Source organism: Pan troglodytes, chromosome 13 (genome assembly GCF_028858775.2).
Source record: "Pan troglodytes isolate AG18354 chromosome 13, NHGRI_mPanTro3-v2.0_pri, whole genome shotgun sequence".
NCBI lineage: Eukaryota > Metazoa > Chordata > Mammalia > Primates > Hominidae > Pan > Pan troglodytes.
This window is the reverse complement of record NC_072411.2, coordinates 61,823,056-61,844,366: the sequence shown is the minus strand read 5'-3', so window position 1 is coordinate 61,844,366 and position 21,311 is coordinate 61,823,056. Positions and strand designations below refer to the sequence as shown.

The 21,311-nt window shown below is 38.3% G+C and overlaps 1 protein-coding gene across 2 annotated transcripts in view; it reads left to right on the top strand.

Moving 5' to 3' along the window:
* Positions 1-21,311, top strand: part of CD302 (CD302 molecule) — a 29,418-nt gene that overhangs the window by 3,454 nt on the left and 4,653 nt on the right. The window contains exons 2-5 of one of the 2 annotated variants that reach the window (XM_009443542.5): positions 11,350-11,460; positions 13,804-13,920; positions 14,628-14,801; positions 16,842-16,868. In XM_009443542.5, the coding sequence (XP_009441817.1) occupies positions 11,350-11,460; positions 13,804-13,920; positions 14,628-14,801; positions 16,842-16,868 (429 nt within the window). The remainder of the gene's footprint in view (positions 1-11,349; positions 11,461-13,803; positions 13,921-14,627; positions 14,802-16,841; positions 16,869-21,311) is intronic. The other variant, XM_009443543.5, reaches the window with a different exon arrangement.

Sequence of the window (21,311 nt, the reverse complement as noted above, 5' to 3'; positions counted from 1 at the left end):
TAATCCCAGCACTTTGGGAGGCCGAGGCGGGTGGATCAGGAGGTCAGGAGATCGAGACCATCCTGGCTAACACGGTGAAACCCCGTCTCTACTAAAAATACAAAAAATTAGCCAGGCGTGGTGGCAGGCACCTGTGGTCCCAGCTACTCAGGAGGCTGAGGCAGGAGAATGGCGTGAACCCAGGAGGCAGAGCTTGCAGTGAGCTGAGATCGCGCCACTGCACTCCAGCCCGGGCGACAGAGCGAGACTCAGTCTCAAAATAAATAAATGAATAAATAAATAAATAAATTAATTAATTAATTTTGAAATGTTAATGTTTATTTTTCTTCCAATGAAAAAGTGAAATTTCAATTAGGTATTATTTCAGGACTTCTTTTACTGTTGAGAATCTTTTAACAATTTGCTTATGTGTTGAAAACTAGTTTTGCAGCAAGGTTACTTTCCATAATTTTTATTGTGCATATCAAGTATTTCATTCCTTCTGTGGGTTATTTAGTGTTTTTTTTGTTTTGTTTTGTTTTGTTTTGTTTTGTTTTTTTGAGACAGGGCCTCACTCTGTCACCCAGGCTAGAGTGCAGTAGTGCAATCATGGCTCACTACAGCCTTGACCTGCTGGGCTCAAGTGATCCTCCCACCTCAGCCCCCTGAGTAGCTGGGACTACAGGTGCATGCCACCATGCCCTGCTAATTTTTTTTTTTTTTTTTTTTTTTGTAGAGGTGGGGTCTCACTTTGTTGCCCAGGCTAGTCCCAAACTCCTGAGCTCAAGTGATCCTCCTACCTCAGCCTTCCAAAGCTCTGGGATTACAGGTGTGAACTGCCACGCCTGGCCTATTTTAGATTTTGAGAGCAAATCTTGAGACCAAATCTTTAAAAAATAGACCAGTGATGCCCAAAGAGAAAGGTACAGATTAACAATGGCACACCCCTTCTATGAATATACATTATAACAGCCCTTCTGAAGAGGGAAGTGATGGGACAATATGGAGATGGATGTCTTGAAAGCTAGATTGGGAAGAGTGATATGGAGAGGGGATGGGGTGTCAGAGTGCCTCAATTTATTTGGGATTCAGAGAGATCTTGAAGCTCAGAGTACAGCCACAGAATCTCTGGATTAGTCAGGGACTTGGAACAGCCACTCCCTCCTCCATTATAAATGTAATAAATAGCCCCTCTTCTTCATCTGTCTGTGCCACAGTTGCCCTTGCGGAAGTTACGTGACTACAACTCATATCTTAATGGGAGAGGAGCAAAGGTCTTATTATTGACAATGAAAATGAAAAAGAAGTCTTTCCCTTTTCCTTTGTTAACTTTTAGAACAAGTATGTCCCAAGAATCACTTCCTCATGCTGTGCCTGTTTTTTTTTTTTTCTTTTTTTTAAAAAAAAGAGAGACAGAGAACTTATAAAGGAACAGAGAGTTCTATTAGATTTGACTGGTAATGCAAAATATTCCTGTGGATATGACATTATCTTCTTTTAGCACATGATAATTTTAGGCAGAGGATCTATATAGAAACTTTTGGAGTTATGCTAAGTACAGCTTTTAAAATATTCATGAGGCTCCTGAATTTCTGTACGTATTAAATTAAAGAATTATAAAATTATAAAATCCCTAAGAGTCATTTAAGTGCATTATTAATAACAACCTATCATTCAGGACTGCTGTGAAGAAATAAGAGTAATAGGCCCTTTGCAGAGAGCTTAGTGGGCAGGTTTTTAATTATATTAGGATTATAGCAAAGATACTTAGCGTTGAAGACGACTTAGTTTAGTCTTTTGTTCATGAGGTGCATGAACATCAACAATCTCCTCACAGGAGTTATCCAGCCTCTATTTGAGCACTGTTCTTCTCAAAGTAAAAATATATCTTTTGAGTAGTGCTTAAAACTTGTTTCTGGGGCACACACTCTGATCGGGGATCTATAGCATGAGAAAAGGGGTTCCATGTTGAATTAACTGGAGTTACTGCTAATGCTGAAGTGAGCCTAAGGAGAAGGCAGTTGAAAGTTTCGGGGAAGTGAGTCAACAGTCTGTTTTCTATTTTTCTATACATACCCTGTTTAAAAAAAATTTTTTTTGGTCTTGTCACATGCAGATGCTCCTCAACTTAGAATGGGGCTATATCCCAATAAACTTGTGAAGTCAAAAAATCGTAAGTTGTCCATTATTAAGTTCGGGACCATTTCTGTATTGCTAACTTAGTTATTCAGCAATGGTCTTTGAGTAGCTGGTTATCATTATCATCATCATAGTCATTCCCATACTGTGCAACACAGTAGCATTGTGTTTGCTCCTCCCTCTGTTTGCCTGAAATATCCATGTGACTTCTTTCCCTCCTATCTCTTCAGACACACACACACACACACACACACAGAGTTGGTTCTCTGTTTCTCTGGAGAACCCTAATACAATAACCAATAGGATAGTATGGAAATAAGACAGTGTGACAATCAAGGCTGGATTGTATGAAGCATTGCATGTCCACCTTTGCCCTCCTTTGAATCACTCACTCTGGGAGAAGCTACCTGCCATGTCATAAGGACCCTCAAGCACCCCTGTGTAGAAGTCCACGTGGTGAGGAACTGTGGTGTCCTGCCCACAGCCAGCACCAGCTCACCACCCATATGAGTGAGGCTTCTTGAAGCTGACCTTTCAGCTCCAGTTCAGTGTTTAGATGGCTGCAGCCCTAGCCAGCATCTTCACTGTAACTTCATGGAGACCCCAAGCCAGAATCACCCAGACAAGCAACTGCTTCAGAATTCCTGACCCAGAGAAACTGTATATAATAAGTGTTTCTTGTTTTAAGCTGCTAATTTTTTGCATAGCAATAGACCACAATACACCATCTAACATATTATTTTACGTATTTGTCTTCCTTTTGCATATCTGCGTCAACTAGAACATAAATTTCCAGGAGGGCAGGAATTTTTTTTCCTTTTTGTTCACTGTGGAATCTCAAGCACCTAGCACAATTTTTTAACAGCAACCCCCTCAGATAGGTACTGTTATTCCCATTATACAGATAAGGAAACTGGGACACAGTAAGGTTAAATAACATGTCCACGATTGTGTAGTCAGAGCCAGACTTTTCTCCACAGTCTAATGGGCTTAACCAGAGTCCTGTATTGACCCACTTCTATGCATCCCTTCCAGTGTTATGTTCAAGACAGAAGGATAGTTATTATTGAGAGTAGTTAGATCTCAGACATGGTCTCTGCTGTCGTGGCGTTAACAATCATTTGGGAAAACAGGATGCATATCAGATAGCCGCTATATAAAGCAGGATCTAATGAGTGCTATGTAAACGTGTATAGGCCACCAGAGGGTAACACATTTCCTTTTCCAAAGAAGAATGACTACCCATAGTTCTTATGATTTGTGCCATATTATTTTTAAAACCCTAGACACAACTAATTGGAATAAGGATAATTTCCTTAGTCAAAAGCTGGCTACTCTAGGCTAGGCATCAGCCCAATATGGGGCCTAGTATATGAACGCTAAGCCTATTTGACTGTTGAGATAGTATCCTCAGTTTTCTTATTGGCCACGTATCTGTACAATAAATCTATCATCTGGTAGCCTGAGCATGTCTTTAGTCCTTGTTGCCAGAAAAGGCCTCTCATGCATAATGCAGTTTAAAAGTCCTACAGATGTTCAAAGGAGTCACAGGTTAGAGGAAGATAAGGCTGAGACACTTCATGGAGAATTGACACATGAGCTGCCACTGAAATAAGAATATACCTTAATCAGTGTTTTAGAGATCATATCTTCAGATCGTTTTAATTTATAAAGTATAAGAACTACATGTTTTCACAGCATGCCAGGAGCAAAAGATGAAAAAAAGAACTATAAGTGCTTGACTTGAGTGTTGATTATATTTTTGTGGACTTATTAGACATATTTTATATAAATGGTGTTTCAAAAATTAATTCATTTTTATATATTGTCGAGTTATTTGTTATAAGTAGAAAACACTATCTGTAGTTTTGACTAGAAATAATACAAAAGTGCATTTCTGAACCTGTGGTTCAATAATTGCCAATGATTTATAAAAGTGTTTCAGGTGTCATTCAGTGTGGTAATGCAGTCTGTTTCCATTTCACTTTTTTAAAATTCCATAAGGTAAAAGAAAAAGAGCAATAAAAGGAACCAGAAGAAAGTAAAAAGGGAAAAAAGAAGAGAAAGAATAATCAAAGTTTGTAATTTAGAGCCTCTGCCCTTTTGACTTTCAGTTTGAGTTTTATTCTGGAAATGACTTCTGTGTCCTCTGTCATGTCTCTGGCAGCAGAGAGGGGAAGGAGGGAAGAAACCTGCCTTTTTATCCTAGTTCACTCATTCAATGAATATTTATGGAGACCTTACTAGGTACCTGTAACTGTGCTTTTTATCATATGCCCTCTGCCTGGATTTTTTTTTTCTTTTTCCTTTTATCCGTGGCAACTTCCTATTTATCCAGTGAGATGTAGCTTAAATATTGCCTACTTTTTGAAATGCTCACTTATTCTACAAAGTTATACTCTCCTTCTCCTACATCTCATAGCATTTTACCTATCCTACCTTCGGAATATCTGTTATGTCTGTCTGTCCGACTCTTCCATCAGACTGACCACTTCAAGTGTAGAAGACTTTTACTCTTTTTCTCATCACCCCTTAACACTAAGCATTATACCTGACACATAGGAGTTGCTCAGCAAATGTCTGATATGGATGATGGGTAGATGGGTGACCAATTGTTGACAACTTGTTGAAAAGTATAAAAGATGGAATTTTGCATCTGGCCATCATGGAGTAGGAGACTAACACTCCCATTAAGAACAACTAGAAAATCTAGATTAAATTCCATAAGAATCGTATTTGCTGGCATCAGAGAGCTGCTAAGGCAGTTTGCTGAGGTGAGCCCAACAGTCTGTGTATTACTTTTCTCCTTAGGAGAGCTGGTAAAATCTTAAATAGCTAAAAGCACAGCAGAGTTTTTGGCAATCTCATAGTGTTGAGGAAAGAAAAAACATGAGTCTTAACTCACCAAAGAGGAGGTGGCTCTAGTTAATATCCAGGCTTTCAACTGGCAATCCCTACGGATCAAAAGTCTACAAAGTCTAGAACACCTCTTCACATAGACTCAGTCCCTGCTGATCAGAATCCTTTCTAAAGGAAGATAACATCATTTAGAGTTACTACAATTTTTCATACACAGTGTTTGGCATTTGATAGAAAACTACCAGACAGAACAAAAAAAAAACAGGCTTAAGGGGGTGTGAGAGTGCAGGGTAGGAGAGTAGAGAACAGACTAATAACTGACCTAGAAATTAGAGTTTTCAGAAATGGACTTTAAAATAACTATGATAAGTTAAAGAATATAAATACTAAGACTGAGAATTTTAAAATATAATCAAATTGAAATTTTAAAAATATAATCAAGTTGAAATTCTATAACTGAAAAATCACTGACATTGTAAACTCAATAGATGGGGTTTAACAGCATGAAAAACTGAAGTAGGCTGGGCACAGTGACTCACGCCTGTAATCCCAGCACTTTGGGAGGCCAAGGTAGGAGGATTGCTTGAGACCAAGAGTTCAAGACCAGCCTGGGCAATATAGTGACACCCCTGTCTCTACAAAAAAAATCAAACAAATTAGCCATCCTGTCTACTCAGGAGGCTGAGGTGGGAGGATCACCTGAGCCCAGGAGTTCAAGGCTGCAATGAGCTATGACCATGCCATTGTACCCCAGCCTGGGTGACAGAGAGAGATCTTGTCTTAAAAAAAAAAAAAATTGGAGTTACCCTTACCCCAGTTAAGTTACAACTTAAGAGTGCATTAATAAACCAGGAAGAATGAGATTATATTATGGAGAGTATTAACAGTATTGAAAAGAGCAAAAGGATATACAGGACATGGTAAAAAGTCTAACACAGATGTAATTTTGGTCCCAGAAAGGGAAGAGAGAGAGAATGGAGCAAAAGTAGCATCTGAAATGATAATGGCCAAGAACTTTTCAAAAGTGACCAATTAAAATAAGCCACAGATTCAGAAAGTGCATTGAATTCTTAGCAGGATTTAAAAACACTAAAACAACAGCATACCACTGTAAAACTGCTAAAAACCAAAGACAAAGAAAATCTTGAAAGCAGCAAGAAGGGGGAAAAGCACATTACTGTCCAAAAAGCAACAGTGAGACTGACAGTTAACTTCTCAGTAGAAATGATGGAAGCCCAAGCAACAAAACTATAGTGATTCATTGCTTAATTAACAACAGGGATACATTTTGAGAAATGCAATTTTTCATTAGGCAATTTTGTCATTGTGCAAACATCGTAGAGTGTACTTACACAAACCTAGATGGCATTACTACTACACACCTAGGCCACGTGCTGGAGCCTATTGCTCTGCAGTAACTTGCGGAACCTGTATGGCATGTTGCTATACTGAATACTGTAGGCAATTGTAGCACAACGTAAGTATTTGTGTTTCTAAACATAGCAAAAGCACAGTAAAAATAATGGTATTATAACCTCATGGGAACCCTGCCATATATAGTCTATCATTGACCAAGATGTCATTATATGGTGCATGACTATGTACATCTTAAATGAAAGATAAGCTGCCATTCTACAATTCTGTATTTGCAAAGATAGCCATCAAACATGAAGACAGTATAAAGACCTTTTTTCTTTTTCTTTTTTTTTTTTTTTTTTGAGACGGAGTCTCACTCTGTTGTCAGGCTGGAGTGCAGTGGTGCAATCTTGGCTCACTGCAACCTCCGCCTCCTGGGTTCAAGTGATTCTCCTGCCTCAGCCTCCCCAATAGCTGGGATTACAGGCACCTGCCACCACACCCAGCTAATTTTTTGTATTTTTTAGTAGAGACAGGTTTTCACCATGTTGGCCAGGCTGGTCTCAAATTCCTGACCTCAGGTGATCCACCCACCTCGGTGCTGGGATTACAGGCGTGAGCCACTGTGCCTGGTGGAGACATTTATAGAGTATCAAGAACTGAGGGAGTTTCCAGTAGACCTGCACTTAAAGAAACACCAAAGAGATTTCTTTAGGCAAATGGAAAATTATCCCAGTCAGTAATACAGAAATGCGAGAAGGAATGAAGAGCAACAGAGAGGGTAAATATGTATTTAAATCTAAAAGAACACCGGCCAGGCAAAACAGTAATAAAACAATAAGATAAAGGAAAGGAAGTCAATGAAATTAAAATATTGTATGTTTCTAGGACTGCCTAGGAAGTGGTAAAAGTACTGATTTATTTGAGGTATTAATAAATCAAGGTCACATATAATTTTCAGGGTAGCTACTACAGAAAAAAATTAAAGAATATATAATTAACAAGCTAAAAGAAAAAGGATCAAATATAAAATGTTTAATACAAAAAAGACAATAAATGAGAAAAAAGGAACATAAAATAAGTAGGACAAATGAAAAACAAATATTAAGATGGTAGATATAAACTCCAATTCATCGTAACTACATTAAGTATTACTGGAAATACTTCAATTAAAAGACAAAGGTGATCAAGCTGGATTTTAAAAAAAACTACTTGCTGCTTGCAAGAATTATAACTACTTAGAAAAAGTGTTTGGCAGTATCTGTGAAAGCTGGGCACATGCATACTCGATGGCCCCAGCAATCTACTTCTACAAAGGTACTCACAAGAAGTATGCATAGAATGTTTAAAGCAGCATTACAATGGCCACAAACTAGAAACTACCCAAATATTCATCAACAGAAGAATGAATAAGTTCTTAGATAAGTCTTAAATAAAATGATTTTTAAAGTAACATTTATCAAAAGAAGCCAGACACAAAAGAGTACACAATGTATGATTCCATAACTATAAAGTTCAAAAACAGGCAAAACTAATCGATGGTGTTAGAAGTTAGGTTAGAGATGACCTTTGGAAGGGATGGTGAGCAAAAGGGGTTAATGTTCTGTTCCTCATTCCTCTGATAATTATATGGGTATGTTTACTTTATAAAAAATTCACCAAAAAATAAAAGAAAAAAGAAAAAAATTCACCAACCTGTATATTTATGACTTGTGCATTGCATGTATGTTTTATTTGAATAAAAAGTTTAGTTTTTAAAAAGTGTATCAGGAAAGGTATTAGAATTGGCAGCAAGGTCAATTCAGTTATATTTTAGTATGTAAGAAACTTGGCCGGGCGCAGTGGCTCATGCCTGTAATCCCAGCACTTTGGGAGGCCAAGGTGGCCCAATCACCAGAGGTCAGGAGTTCAAGACCAGCCTAACCAACATGGTGAAACCCTGTCTCTACTAAAAATACAAAAATTAGCTGGGTGTGGTGGCGGGAGCCTGTAATCCCAGCTATTGGGGAGGCTGAGGCAGGAGAATCACTTGAACCCAGGAGGCAGAGGTTGCATTGCGCTGAGATTGTGCCACTGCCCTCCAGCCTGGGCGACAGAGTGAGACTCTGTCTCAAAAAAAAAAAAAAAAAAAAAGAAAAAAAGAAAAAGACAAACTTAACATGCTTCAAGAAGGAAAGGTTGAACCCACAGGGAAAGGGAGTGTTTGAAGATGCTGAAGAGATGATAAATTAAGCTACTTAAGGACAAATAAGAGGATTCATTCATTCAGCTGAATATTTTAAGTCCCTATTATAATCCAAGAGCTATCTGAGGTGTTAGGAATCCAAAAATTAATAAGGCTTAGTCCCTATTTTTAGAGTGGGCACTGTCCAGGAGCAAAAGATGCTAATGATGATGTCTGTAAGAACTACATATTTTTAATACTTTCCTTGTACGAGACACTGTGCTGTGCAGGTTTGCAGTATCTTACCTGATATTTACAACAATCCAATGAGGTAGATGTTATCTCCCTTTTCCTGATGAAACACAGGAAATAATATAAGTTTTCCAAGGTCTCACCACCAAGATAAAAACATAAGTCTGTCTGACGTTAAAGCCGTGTTCCTGCTGGTACTTTACACTGCCATTGGATGGTGTGTGGTGAAATTACATGCAACAGTCACAATCAATTCTAGTGGGGATGTCTTGGAGAAGGTGGTATAGATGGCCTGAGCCTCAGAGGATGAGCAGACAGAGAATAATGTTTGATGGCCTGGAAGTGGATTTGAAGGAAGAAGAGTCTTTTCTCTGAATAAAGGCCAGATTTTCAAAGAAGGTGGCAGAAATGTATAATGAACCTGAGACGACTGAGTGCTGTTTCTCAGGGAAAGGATCTACCTGCTCCATATACAGACTTTCAACCAAGTGTCTTGTTTTCAGACCTTCCTCCTACAAAGCTGTCTGGCGTCTCCAATTCCTGACTCTGTTCTGGACTTCTTTGCTTTGTAAATGTTGGTATCATGTAATTTTATAGCCAGATTGTTTTAATGTTTCATAATGAACATTTTCCCAAAGCAAAGTGCTTGTTGCAAAACAACCGTATCTTTAAGCCAGCATTGTGGGAGAGTTCTAGATTCCTGCCAGAGTTAAACCCAACGTAGTCATATGTGTAATTCAAGTGCTCATAAAACAGCTGGAAGGAAAAAAAAACTTGGATGTAAAATAAATTATAGGTGGGGCACAGTGGCTCTCACCTGTAATCCCAGCACTTCGGAAGCCCAAGGTGGGAGAATTGCTGAGCCCAGGAGTTCCAGAGCAGCCTGGGCAACATAGCAAGACCTTGTCTCTACAAAAAAATTAAAAAATTAGCCGGGTGTAGTGTTGTGTACCTGTAATCCCAGCTACTCAGGAGGCGGAGGCACAAGAATCACTTGAGCCTGGGAGGCGGAGGTTGCAGTGAGCCAAGGTCATGCCACTGCACTCTAGCCTGGGTGACAGAGTAAGACTCTGTCTCAAAAAAAAAAAAAAAAAAAAAAAAAAAAAAAGTCTGTACGGATACAGGGAGCACACTGCTTCCTTTTAAAGGCAAGACCGCTATGTTGAACATTCCACTTCTGCTAAACCCTAATTATCCAGAAGTTATAAGACTGCGAAGCAATCTAGCTTGGTGGTCGTGTGCTCTGTGCTATATAAGAAGCTGAGGTCAGTACTGGGGACAACCAATGCTCTCTGCCATATTCTGAGCTTAGTAAACTTGAGAGTGTTGAATTAATTTAGATTAATGTAGCTGATTGGTAAATTCTGATCTTTGTGGTAGGGCTTGCTTCTACTTGTTTATATTAAAAAGGTAATGCAGAACTTAGGCCTGGCGTGGTGGCTCACACCTGTTATTCCAGCAGTTTAAGAGACCAAGGCGGGTGGATCGCTTGTGCTTAGGAGTTTGAGACCAGCCTGGGCAACGTGGCGAAACCTTGTCTCTACAAAAAATACAAAAATTAGCTGGGCATGGTGGCACATACCTGTAGTCCCAGCTACACGGAACGCTGAGGTGGGAGGATCCCTTGAGCCCAGGAGGCAGAGGCTGCAGTGAGCTGAGATCGCGCCACTGCACTCCAGCCAGGACGACAGTACAAGATCCTGTCTCAAAAAAAAAAAAAAAAAAAGCAGAACTTAAAACAAAATTGCTATATATTTATATAGATGAAATCACTAAGATTTTTACCTATATACAAACCTAACAGAATACGGAAGCTTACTGCTTTGTACTTCTTTATTCACTGGAATTAAGTAAAATTCTCTTTCCATTTTGGCCAGTGAAATCAACTCTTGCAGGGTTACTTTTGCTTTTAATACTAACCAATTAAATTCTAGAGCCTAGGCTTAAAAATGCAAATCTTTATAATAAAAAGAGACTAAGACAGAGGTGAAGGAGATGTCCCTTTAGAGCAGTAGAGGAAGAGTTATGGTTCTATTTCATTGAACTACCTCAAATAATCTACTTTGATGAGGTGTTAAATTAAGAACATTCATAAGAACATCAATCTTGTTTTCCTGTGCAATATGAAAACTTGTGTGAATATTATAGGCTAGCAACTTGTTTTTCTTTTCTCTGTTCTTGGAGGTATAATTTGAACAACAGGGCCTTGTAAAAGTCTTAAGACTTTTGAAATTGTTAAATACTGCAAAGATAACCTTCAAAGAGAAGTGTGTAATCCTGATTGGCTGTCTTCTAGATAGTTTGTTGCCTTGGTGATAACACTAATTTACATGTCTGAATTCCTAAACAACCTAAAAACTTGTATCTTTGCTCTGTAAAGTCAGAAGAGAATCATTGGCACATTTCTCTTTTCCCGTATGAATAATGGAGAGAAACAAATTCCTGTTACACTGGTTGATTTCTTATTTTAATAAAGATTTAACAAAGGAAATTGCCTTTGTATGTGTGTGAAAATTTAGTATCTAATATCCTTATCTTTGGGAATTCATGTAATTCTTTTTCTCAAGTTATTTAACAGTGTTCTTCTTTTTTCTACATAGACTGTCCTTCATCTACTTGGATTCAGTTCCAAGACAGTTGTTACATTTTTCTCCAAGAAGCCATCAAAGTAGAAAGCTTAGAGGATGTCAGAAATCAGTGTACTGACCATGGTAAAAGGCTTATTCTTTTGTTTGTTTTTTCACAAATTAGTGAACAGTGTTCATTAATTTCTTTAAAAATTGATTTTGTCACATCTGACTTTTAACTGGGTCCTGAGATTTAATGTACAACTTTTATTTGACAACACACAAGCTACAGGCAGTGGAATTGGGTATATATTTAATCCTGGAGTTGGAAGACAGTTGTTGGACAATATTGTCCAAAGCAGGGTCTATTTAACATGCATATCCTGTGCCAGGCACTGTGCTTAAGCACCTCATATACTTTACCTGGCTTTATCATAACAAACCTATCAAGTAGTGTATTATTATCATTTTATTGAGAGATGAAATTAACTTCAGTTATTTGTTCAAGCTTACACAGGAAATAATTGACAAAGCCAGGATTTTAACCCAAATCTGTTGGATTTTAGGCTTAGAGTTCTTAATCACTTAGTTATTCTGCCTGGAAAGTGCTGAAGTCAGATTACATAGGACCATGAAGTAAGACTGTAGTAAAGAAGAGTACATTAAGGAAAAATGATAAAAAGGCTATTTGCTAGACCATACACTCAGTGTTCTCTAGGAAATAGATTTATAACTTCACATTGTAAAATATTTGAAGTAAAAGTGTCTTTTTTTTTTTTTTTGAGACAGGGTCTTGCTGTGTCCCCCAGGCTTGAGTGCAGTGGCATGATCATAGCTCACTACAGCCTTGAACTCCTGGGTTCAAGTGATCCTCCCATGTCAGCCCCCTGAATAGACAGGACTACAGGCGTGCGCTAGCTATTTTATCTGTTTGTTTGTAGAGACAGGGTTTCACTATGTTGCCCAGGCTGGTCTGAAACTCTTGGCCTCAAGTGATCCTCTCTGTGAGCCACTGCATCCAGCCAAAAAAATGTCTTTTTTTTTTTTTTTTTTTTTTTTTTTTTTGAGATGGAGTCTCGCTCTGTCGCCTAGGTTGGAGTGCAGTGGCGTGATCTCGGCTCACTGCAAGCTGCGCCTCCCGGGTTCATGCCATTCTCCTGCCTCAGCCTCCCGAGTAGCTGGGATTACCAGCGCCCACCAATAGGCCCGGCTAATTTTTTGTGTTTTTAGTAGAGACGGGGTTTCACTGTTGGCCAGGATGGTCTCGATCTCCTGACCTTGTGATCAGGATCAAGTGATTCTCCTGCCTCAGCCTCCCGAGTAGCTGAGATTACAGGGGTGCATCACCACACCTGGCTAATTTTTTGTATTTTTTAGTAGAAACAAGGTTTCACCATGTTAACCAGGCTGGTGCCGAACTCCTGAGGTCAGGCAATCCACCTGCCTCAGCCTCCCAAAGTGCTGGGATTACAGGCGTGAGCCACCATGCCCAGCCTAAAGGTGCTTTTTATTACTGTTATATTCTTCAACAATAACATTTGGAAGAATGTATCAAATTGTACTAGGGATACCTTAATCAAAATCATATACATTTATTATAGAAGGAATAAATGTAAACACCAAAGTTATTAATCTTATTAAAGCGCCACATGGTACTTAATACATATATGTTGTTTCCCTTTGAAAAAGTCTTACATGAACATTGGCTCTGTGAAAACAGGACGAAATTTCCAACATGCCAATGTGGTTTTATTTCAAGGCAGTTGAAATAAAATAATAGCAATTTTGCTGGTCTTAGAATATTTTTAAAACAAGTTTTCCCCTGCAACTATTTTCTTTCCTTTCTTCCTTTTTCTTCTTCCTCTTTTCTTTCTTTCTCTCTCTTTTCATTTGTTCTTTCTTTCTTTCCCTTTTTTTTTTTTTTTTTAATGGAGTCTCAGTCTGTTGCCCAGGCTGGAGTGCAGTGGTGTGATCTCAGCTCATTGCAACCTCTACCTCCTGGGTTCAAGCAATTCTCCTGCCTCAGCCTCCTGAGTAGCTGGGATTACAGGTGGGTGCCACCAGACCCAACTAATTTTATTTTATTTTATTTTATTTTTGGTAGGGACAGGATTTCGTCATGTTGGCCAGGCTGGTCTCAAACTCCTGACCTCAGGTGATCCACCTGCCTCAGCCTCCCAAAGTGCTGGGATTACAGGCATGAGCCACCACGCCCAGCCCCTACAACTATTTTCCATCCCTTAAAAAAAATTATGTAAAGTATACTGAGACATAAACATAATTTCAATGACATAAATCATATTAGAGGCTGAGAGCCAAGACATGTCCCTGTAACCTTATTAGCTTGTATGAACTGTAAGATCAAAGTTTATTGTCCAGCTCTAATATATATAGAAAGTTAAGCAACTATTTATTATTTTTATGTACCTAGTGATTTTCACTGATTCTGGAATATGCTGACTTTTTTTCTCTTTAAAATAATTTCAGGAGCGGACATGATAAGCATACATAATGAAGAAGAAAATGCTTTTATACTGGATACTTTGAAAAAGCAATGGAAAGGCCCAGATGATATCCTACTAGGCATGTTTTATGACACAGATGGTAAGTGATATTTACCTCGTGGGACATGACTTTGTTGTTCTTTTTTTAATGTAGCAAAACTGATGGCTCTTCAATTCTCTGGTTCAAGTTGATGATTCCTGTGGCCTCCAGGTGTTAAATTTTCAGTGTGCACCTATGATCATACCACAGCTTGTATCTGCATAGCTCAATGAGTTACACAGATGAAAGCCACAGTTGATTCTTGTCTGGATTAAAATGTGGCTCTAAGGCTCAGTATTTTTGTAATATAGCATGATCATAAAGGTTAGTATTAGTGTCTGCAACTAATAGGCTAAGGATAGACTAAATTATCACGGTTCTATTATATAAACATTTATCATTACTGTAGACAAATATAAAGTACATATGTACAAATATAAAAGTACATATGTAAACATTTTCAAATGAAATGAAATTACTAAGGTTACTACTAATATTTAACTATTTTTCTTGACTTTTTTCCCATGAGAATATTATACATGTATATATTTTTGCGAAAATTGGATCATCTTCAGAAACCTCTTAAATCGACAGCTTTTGATGATTTGGCTGTACACAGGGTATATTCCTCCTTCTAATTTTAATCCTACAATCAGAAGTTTAGACCAGACATACCTTAGTAACTTTCCACCTTTAATCCTACACCCTTTTTGGCTTGAACACCTTTTAAAACTGTCATAATGTTGAAAATATTCCTTAATTGACAGATGCGAGTTTCAAGTGGTTTGATAATTCAAATATGACATTTGATAAGTGGACAGACCAAGATAATGATGAGGATTTAGTTGACACCTGTGCTTTTCTGCACATCAAGACAGGTGAATGGAAAAAAGGAAATTGTGAAGTTTCTTCTGTGGAAGGAACACTATGCAAAACAGCTAGTAAGTATGACCGAAGGTGTTTTTCCATTCTAGAAGGGGCAGAGAAAGTAGGACTGCTTTTAAAATAATTTTGAGATAAGTGTGCCTCAATAAATAGAATAAGGCTAGGCACAGTGGCTCATGCCTGCAATCCCAGCACTATGGTAAACTGAGGCACTGGATTGCTTGAGCGCAGGAGTTGAAGACCAGCTTGAGCAACATGGCGAAAACTCATCTCTACAAAAAATACAAAAATCAGCTGGGCATGGTGGCGTGCACCTGCGGTCCGAAATACATGGGAGCCTGAGGTGGGAGGATCAATTGAGCCTGGGAGGTTGAGGCTGCAGTAAGCCTGGGCAACAGAGCAACACTCTGTCTCAAAAAGAAAAAAAAAAAAAATAGAGGGAATAAGACTTCAGAATATATTAATAAGATGGTTTGCTCTTAAGTCTCTTGGAACTCAAATTGTAATTCTCTTACATTTAGGAGGTAAGGCCAGATCACATGAAATAGGCATACTTTTATTCTGTCTGCTTAGTGTTTGCAAGAGGTCAAAAATTTCTTGTTCAGAGGAATTATTATAATCTCTTTGCGTGTGATTTGAGTGAGAAGTGGTGAAGAGTAATCATGTATAATTCCAGAATTCTCGTGTTACTTTACAAGGAATTAGATTCTCCATAAGAACATCCTTTGTTTAGGCAAACAAAAACTACATCATAGTTTATAATTTATTTGGAATTAAAATGTTTTCTTCTGACCCGTCAGAAGTTTTTTTTTTTTTTTTTTTTTGCGATGGAGTCTCTCTCTGTCGCCCAGGCTGGAGTGCGGTGGCGCGATCTTGGCTCACTGCAACCTCTGCCTCCTGGCTTCAAGCGATTCTCCTGCCTCAGCCTCCCGAGTAGCTGGGACTACAGGCACCCGCCACCATGCCCGGTTAATTTTTGTATTTTTTAGTAGAGATGGGGTTTCACCATATTGGCCAGTCTGGTCTCGAACTCCTGACCTTGTGATCTGCCCACCTCGGCCTCCCAAAGTGTTAGGATTACAGACGTGAGCCACTGTGCCCGGCCCAGAAGGTTTTTTAATGAACAGAAATTATCCTGGCCCACAACAGTATTTTGATGTTATTTGTTAAAACACTACACAGTTTGTTATTCTAAGTTTTAGAAAGTAACTGTTTTCTCATTAAAGAAAATTAAATTTTCAAAATGTGGGCTGGGTACAGTGGCTCATGCTTGTAATCCCAGCACTTTTTGAGGCTGAGGCAGCCTGGGTCAACATAGCAAGACCACCATATCTCTACAAAAAAAGTTTTTAGTTTTTTTAATGTTTCAAAATATGAATTTAGGGTGCTTAAAACATGATATAAACAACCATTTCCCCATTTTGCATCCTCAGTATTTTCCCCTTCTACTTCAACTGTAAACCAAAACTCCACATCCTGCTTTGATTATTTCCTTTCTTTACATATGGAAGTATGTACATTTCTTTACTTGCTACAGCAGGATCCTTGACTACTGTTAGTTTTACAGTGATTATCAAAATGTTCGTCATAGTTTTATGGTAGCAGTATTCAACTTCAAATATTTGTTTTTTAAAAAATTGGTTCTTTTCAGGTTCTGCACCTCAGGGTGCCATTACATAAACAAAGTTTTTAATTAAACTATAACTTCAAAACATCAGAAATAGTGAGTACATCCATACTAAGATAGTTAGGGTCACAGTTGTTTAATTTTATGACATTTGTTTTCTAGACTCTCCAACCAGAATCCTCTTTTTTCCTTTACCTCATTATTGTCTTTTCCTCAAGATCCCGTATTCTTTTCCACCAACCAAGCTAATGCATGTTGTTAGCCCTCTACATCTTTCTTTAAAAACTAAGTTCAAAATAGACAACAGAGACAATTAATGAGGCAAAGAAATATGGATTTTAGGCTATGAATATATTGATATTAAGCTACTAATAAAAGGGTTTATTTTTAATGATTGTGAACATGTTTAAAGTCAATCCTATAATAAAGCATAATTAAATTCTAATTTTTATTTTCTTTTGTATTTTAGTCCCATACAAAAGGAAATATTTATCAGGTAAGTAATGATTTGGTCTTTAAAATTTTCCCACAATTAAAAATATATCAAAATTCTGGCATATTAAAATACATTACAGATCCCTTTTTAAAATTATGTAATATAAAGTAGAACAATTTTTATAAGAATGTAGAAAGGTCTCTTAGTAATAAGACTCAACATTTTAAATATATTCTACAATATGTAGTTTTGTCTGGCTTCTTTTACTCGGGAATTTTTTTTTAGATTCATCTGTGTTGTGCACATTCACTGAATTTTTTCCCTAAGAAGTGTCATAATACTTTATAAATATATCATATATTGTCCATTCTCTTGTTTATGGATATTTGGATCACTTCTAGTTTTAAACTAATTTGAATAGAACTGCCTATGAACATTCTCCCACATCTTCTTTTGGACCTATGTTCTCATTTTCTTTGAGTATATTCTAGAAAGTAGAAAGCTGGGTCATAGGGCAAGTATATATATGTTTAGATTTATTAGAAACCACCACATAATTTTTCAAAATGCTTGAATCATGTTACTACTGGCAGTGCATCCAAGTTCCATTTGCTCCATGTTCATCCCATGATGGTATTGTCAATTTCTTTATTTTTAGCCATTCAGATCAGGTGTGTAGTGATCTTCTTGTGGCTTTAATTTTCATTTACCTGATAATGATGTTGAGCACCTTTCAGATGATTATTTATTTGTATATCTTTTGTGAAAAGGCTTTTACCCATTTGCGGAGTGCAGTGGTGTGAGCCTGACTCACCGCAGTCTCGACCTCCTGGGCTCAAGCGATACTTCCACCTCAGCCTCCCAAGTAGCTGGGACTACAGGTGTGGGCCGCCATGCCCAGCTAACTTTTTTTGTACAGATGGAGTTTCACCATGTTACCCAGGCTAGTCTCAAACTCCTGGGTTCAAAGGATCCACCCGCCTCAGCCTCCCAAAGTGCTGAGATTACAGGCGTTGGGCTGCCATGCCCAGCCACCCATATTTTTTTTGAGCTGCCTATATTTTTGGTAGGAATTTTTAAAACAAATTTTGTTTCTTTAAATTTGTATATGGGCCGGGCTAAATAATACAAAACTTAGCCGGGCGCGGTGGCGGGTGCTTGTAATCCCGGCTACTTGGGAGGTTGAGGCAGGGAGAATTGCATGAATTTGGGAGGCGGAGGTTGCAGTGAGCCGAGATCACGCCACTGCCCTCCAGCCTCGGCGACAGAGTGACTCCATCTCAAAAAAAAAAAAAAAAATATTGGATGTGAGTCCTTTGCCAGTTTTCTACTTGGGGGTTACTACGATAGAACTACGACAGAGGAGGAGAAAAGAAGTGTTGGGTTTGTGTGTATACAGGAATTACATCCTCATTAATCTATAGGAAGAAGACAATAAATAACAAGCATTAGTGTGGATATGCAGCAATTGGAACTCTTGTGGTAGGAATGTAAAATGGTGCAGCCTCTGTGAAAAACAGTGTGGTGGTTCTTCAAAAAAAATTAAAAGAATTACCGTATGATCCAGCAATTCTGAGTATGTATCCCAAATAACTGAAAGCAAGGACTCTTTAATATCCATACACCCATCTGTTTGATATTTATTTGTGTATCTATGTTCATAGCATCATTTACCATAGCCAAAAGGTGGAAGCAACCCAAGTGTCCACTGATGAAGGGATAAACAAAATGCAATCTGCACATACAATTGAGTATCATTTAGCCTTAAAAGAGAAGAAAATTCTGACACGTGCTACAACATGCATAAACCTGAAGGACATTAGGCTAAACAAAATAAGCCAGGCACAGGCCGGGCGCAGTGGCTCACGCCTGTAATCCCAGCACTTTGGGAGACTGAGACCGGTGGACCACCTGAGGTCAGGAGTTTGAGACCAGCCTGGCCAACATGGCGAAATCCCGACTCTACTTAAAAAAAAAAAAAAAAAAAAAAAAAAAAAGTTGAAACCTAGAGGCAGAGGCTGCAGTGAGCCGGGAGCGCTCCACTGCACTCCAGCCTGGGCGAGACAGAGCAAGCCTCCATCTAAAACAAAACAAAACAAAACCACCACAAAAAAAAAAAAAAAGAAAAATAAGCCAGTCATAAAAGGCCAAATTCTGTATAATTCTTACCTACAGTATGAGGTACCTACAGTAGTCAACCTCACCCAGAAACTCTTTGCCAAGGGTTAGGTCAGGAAGAAATGGGAGTTCAATAGGTACAGTTTCCATTTTACAAAAATGAGTTGTTCTGTGAATGGATGGTGGTGATGTAGCACAACGAAGTGAATGTACTTAATGCTACTGCTCACCTAAGATGGTATCTGTTACATGTATTTCTTTAAATTACATTTTTAAAAAATCAAGTAGCGGAAGCATGTTATTTAGACATGGAGATAAATAGCTGAAGCAACAGAAGTAGTTAACTTTAAGGAATGGATGTTCAGGTGAGTAGTGGAGCAGGAGCACAGTATTTTCACTACGTATCTTCTAGAACTATGACTTTTAAGCTATGTAAATGTATTACTTTGGAAAAAATAAAGATACACATAAGTTGGAACATTTAGAAAAAAATAGGTCTGTGGCTTCAAAAACGAATAGTTGAAAGATCTGGCAACATATGGTCTTCAGACTACAAGAAAAGTAATCTCTGAATTCATTACATGTATGCATGTATATATGTGCATGTAAATCTGTATTAAATATGTGTATGTGATTTAGTGAGTAAACACTATGTGTCAGGCTTTCTCCTAAAGTTAGACATTGAAGACAAAGCAATGAACAAAACAAAACCTCTGCTCTCAAGCATACATTCTAGTGGGAAGGGTAAAACAAAAATATGTGAGATGGTGACATATCCTATAGGGAAAACAGGCAGATAAGGATGAATCCCAGTGCAAGAAGGGAGGTGTTGCACTTTATTTTTAGTACAGTGTCCAGGGAAGGCCTCATTTGATAAGGCCATGATTTTGCATAATGAAGACCTAACGTCAAAGTGAAAGCCTGTCATGTAGATAGGGATTAGGCTTAGTCTGACTTTAAGGAGTAACAGCAGAGAACATGGAGTTGAAGCAGCAAGGAAACAACCCAACAGTTAAGTGTAGCTGCCATCTTGGCAAACAGGGAATTCCCCTTCATACCAAGGGTAAGCTGGAAGACTCCCTTGGGAAGAATACTTTCAACAGAATTAAGGTGTCCATAGTCGGATGCACCTAGTGTGGCAAGCACACAGGAAAGGTCAAGTTAGTCCAAGCTGGGTTCAGCAAAGGTTACTGGAGAGGATGCAGGAGTTAAATCTTCAAGGATAAGTAGACATCAGGCAGGAGACAGAGGACAGGTTATCTGAGGTGACAAATCAGGACCAAGGTGAAGGGTTGAATTTTTGCTGTCACTTACTAAATGGACTTGGGCAAGTCATTTAAACCCTGTGCCTCAGAATTAAATACACAGTTGGCACTCTCACCTGAGGCTACAGCCCAACAAAATGTTTCATATAGTTTTTGAGGTGGCTTATGTATAGTTCGGGCCTCAGATGATCAGTGTTAGAACTAGAGCATTAAGGTAGCAGTCAGATAAATAGGAAACAGAAGAAAAATGTGTAGTCTTCACAATTTATAGAGAGGAAGTCTATAAATTTCCAGATTGGATGACTGGACAGTGGCTATTTATTTGCAGGAATTCAGGTTAGAAGAAATTTGGAAGTAGGGCTACACACACATATTTATCTATGGATTTACATAAAAGACTTGAATGGTTGAGATCAACCATGGAAAGCTTTGAGTCCACAAAGATGACTAGGAAGCAGTCGTCTGAAAAACAGGAGAGCAGTCAGGGAAGCCAAGTGAGTAGGAGATAACTTCAAGGCTGGACGGCTAACAATCTAGTTGCCTCAGGATGAACTAAAACATCCACGTGTTTAAGCATGTAGTCATAAAGAGATCATTGGTGACCTTTGCCACAGAAATTTCTGAAGAAATGTTGAGAAAATGGATTAAATGGGCTTAAGAAATGAAAAAGTGAGCTTGTTTCAGTGTTTGCTGTTTCCTCAAGTAAGGAACATTGTTAGGCTAAAAAGTATTTTTCCTAAATTTTGTTTCTTTAAAAAAAACAGGATTTCATGGTAAATAGCTATTATATGCTGTCAAGCAAGCAATGGACCTTTCCTTTAATTAATGAGGTAGATAATACATTTCCTAATGTAAAACTATCCTAACCTCCAGATATAAACTACACATTGTTTTAATACACTGCTTATCAGTTGCCTTGACAATTGACTTTGTCACACATTTTAGTAGTATGCAGCTAGCTAACTAAAACCCCTGGAGGCAACTCTGGCTAAAGGTCACTTGCAGAATGTGAAAAGCAGCATATATACTTACTGTGTCTCGCCCATCTTGGATACTGTCCAGTTCTTAGGATACCCGGTCTTTTAAAGCTATTATGATTGAGTCTGTAAATATTTCTCAA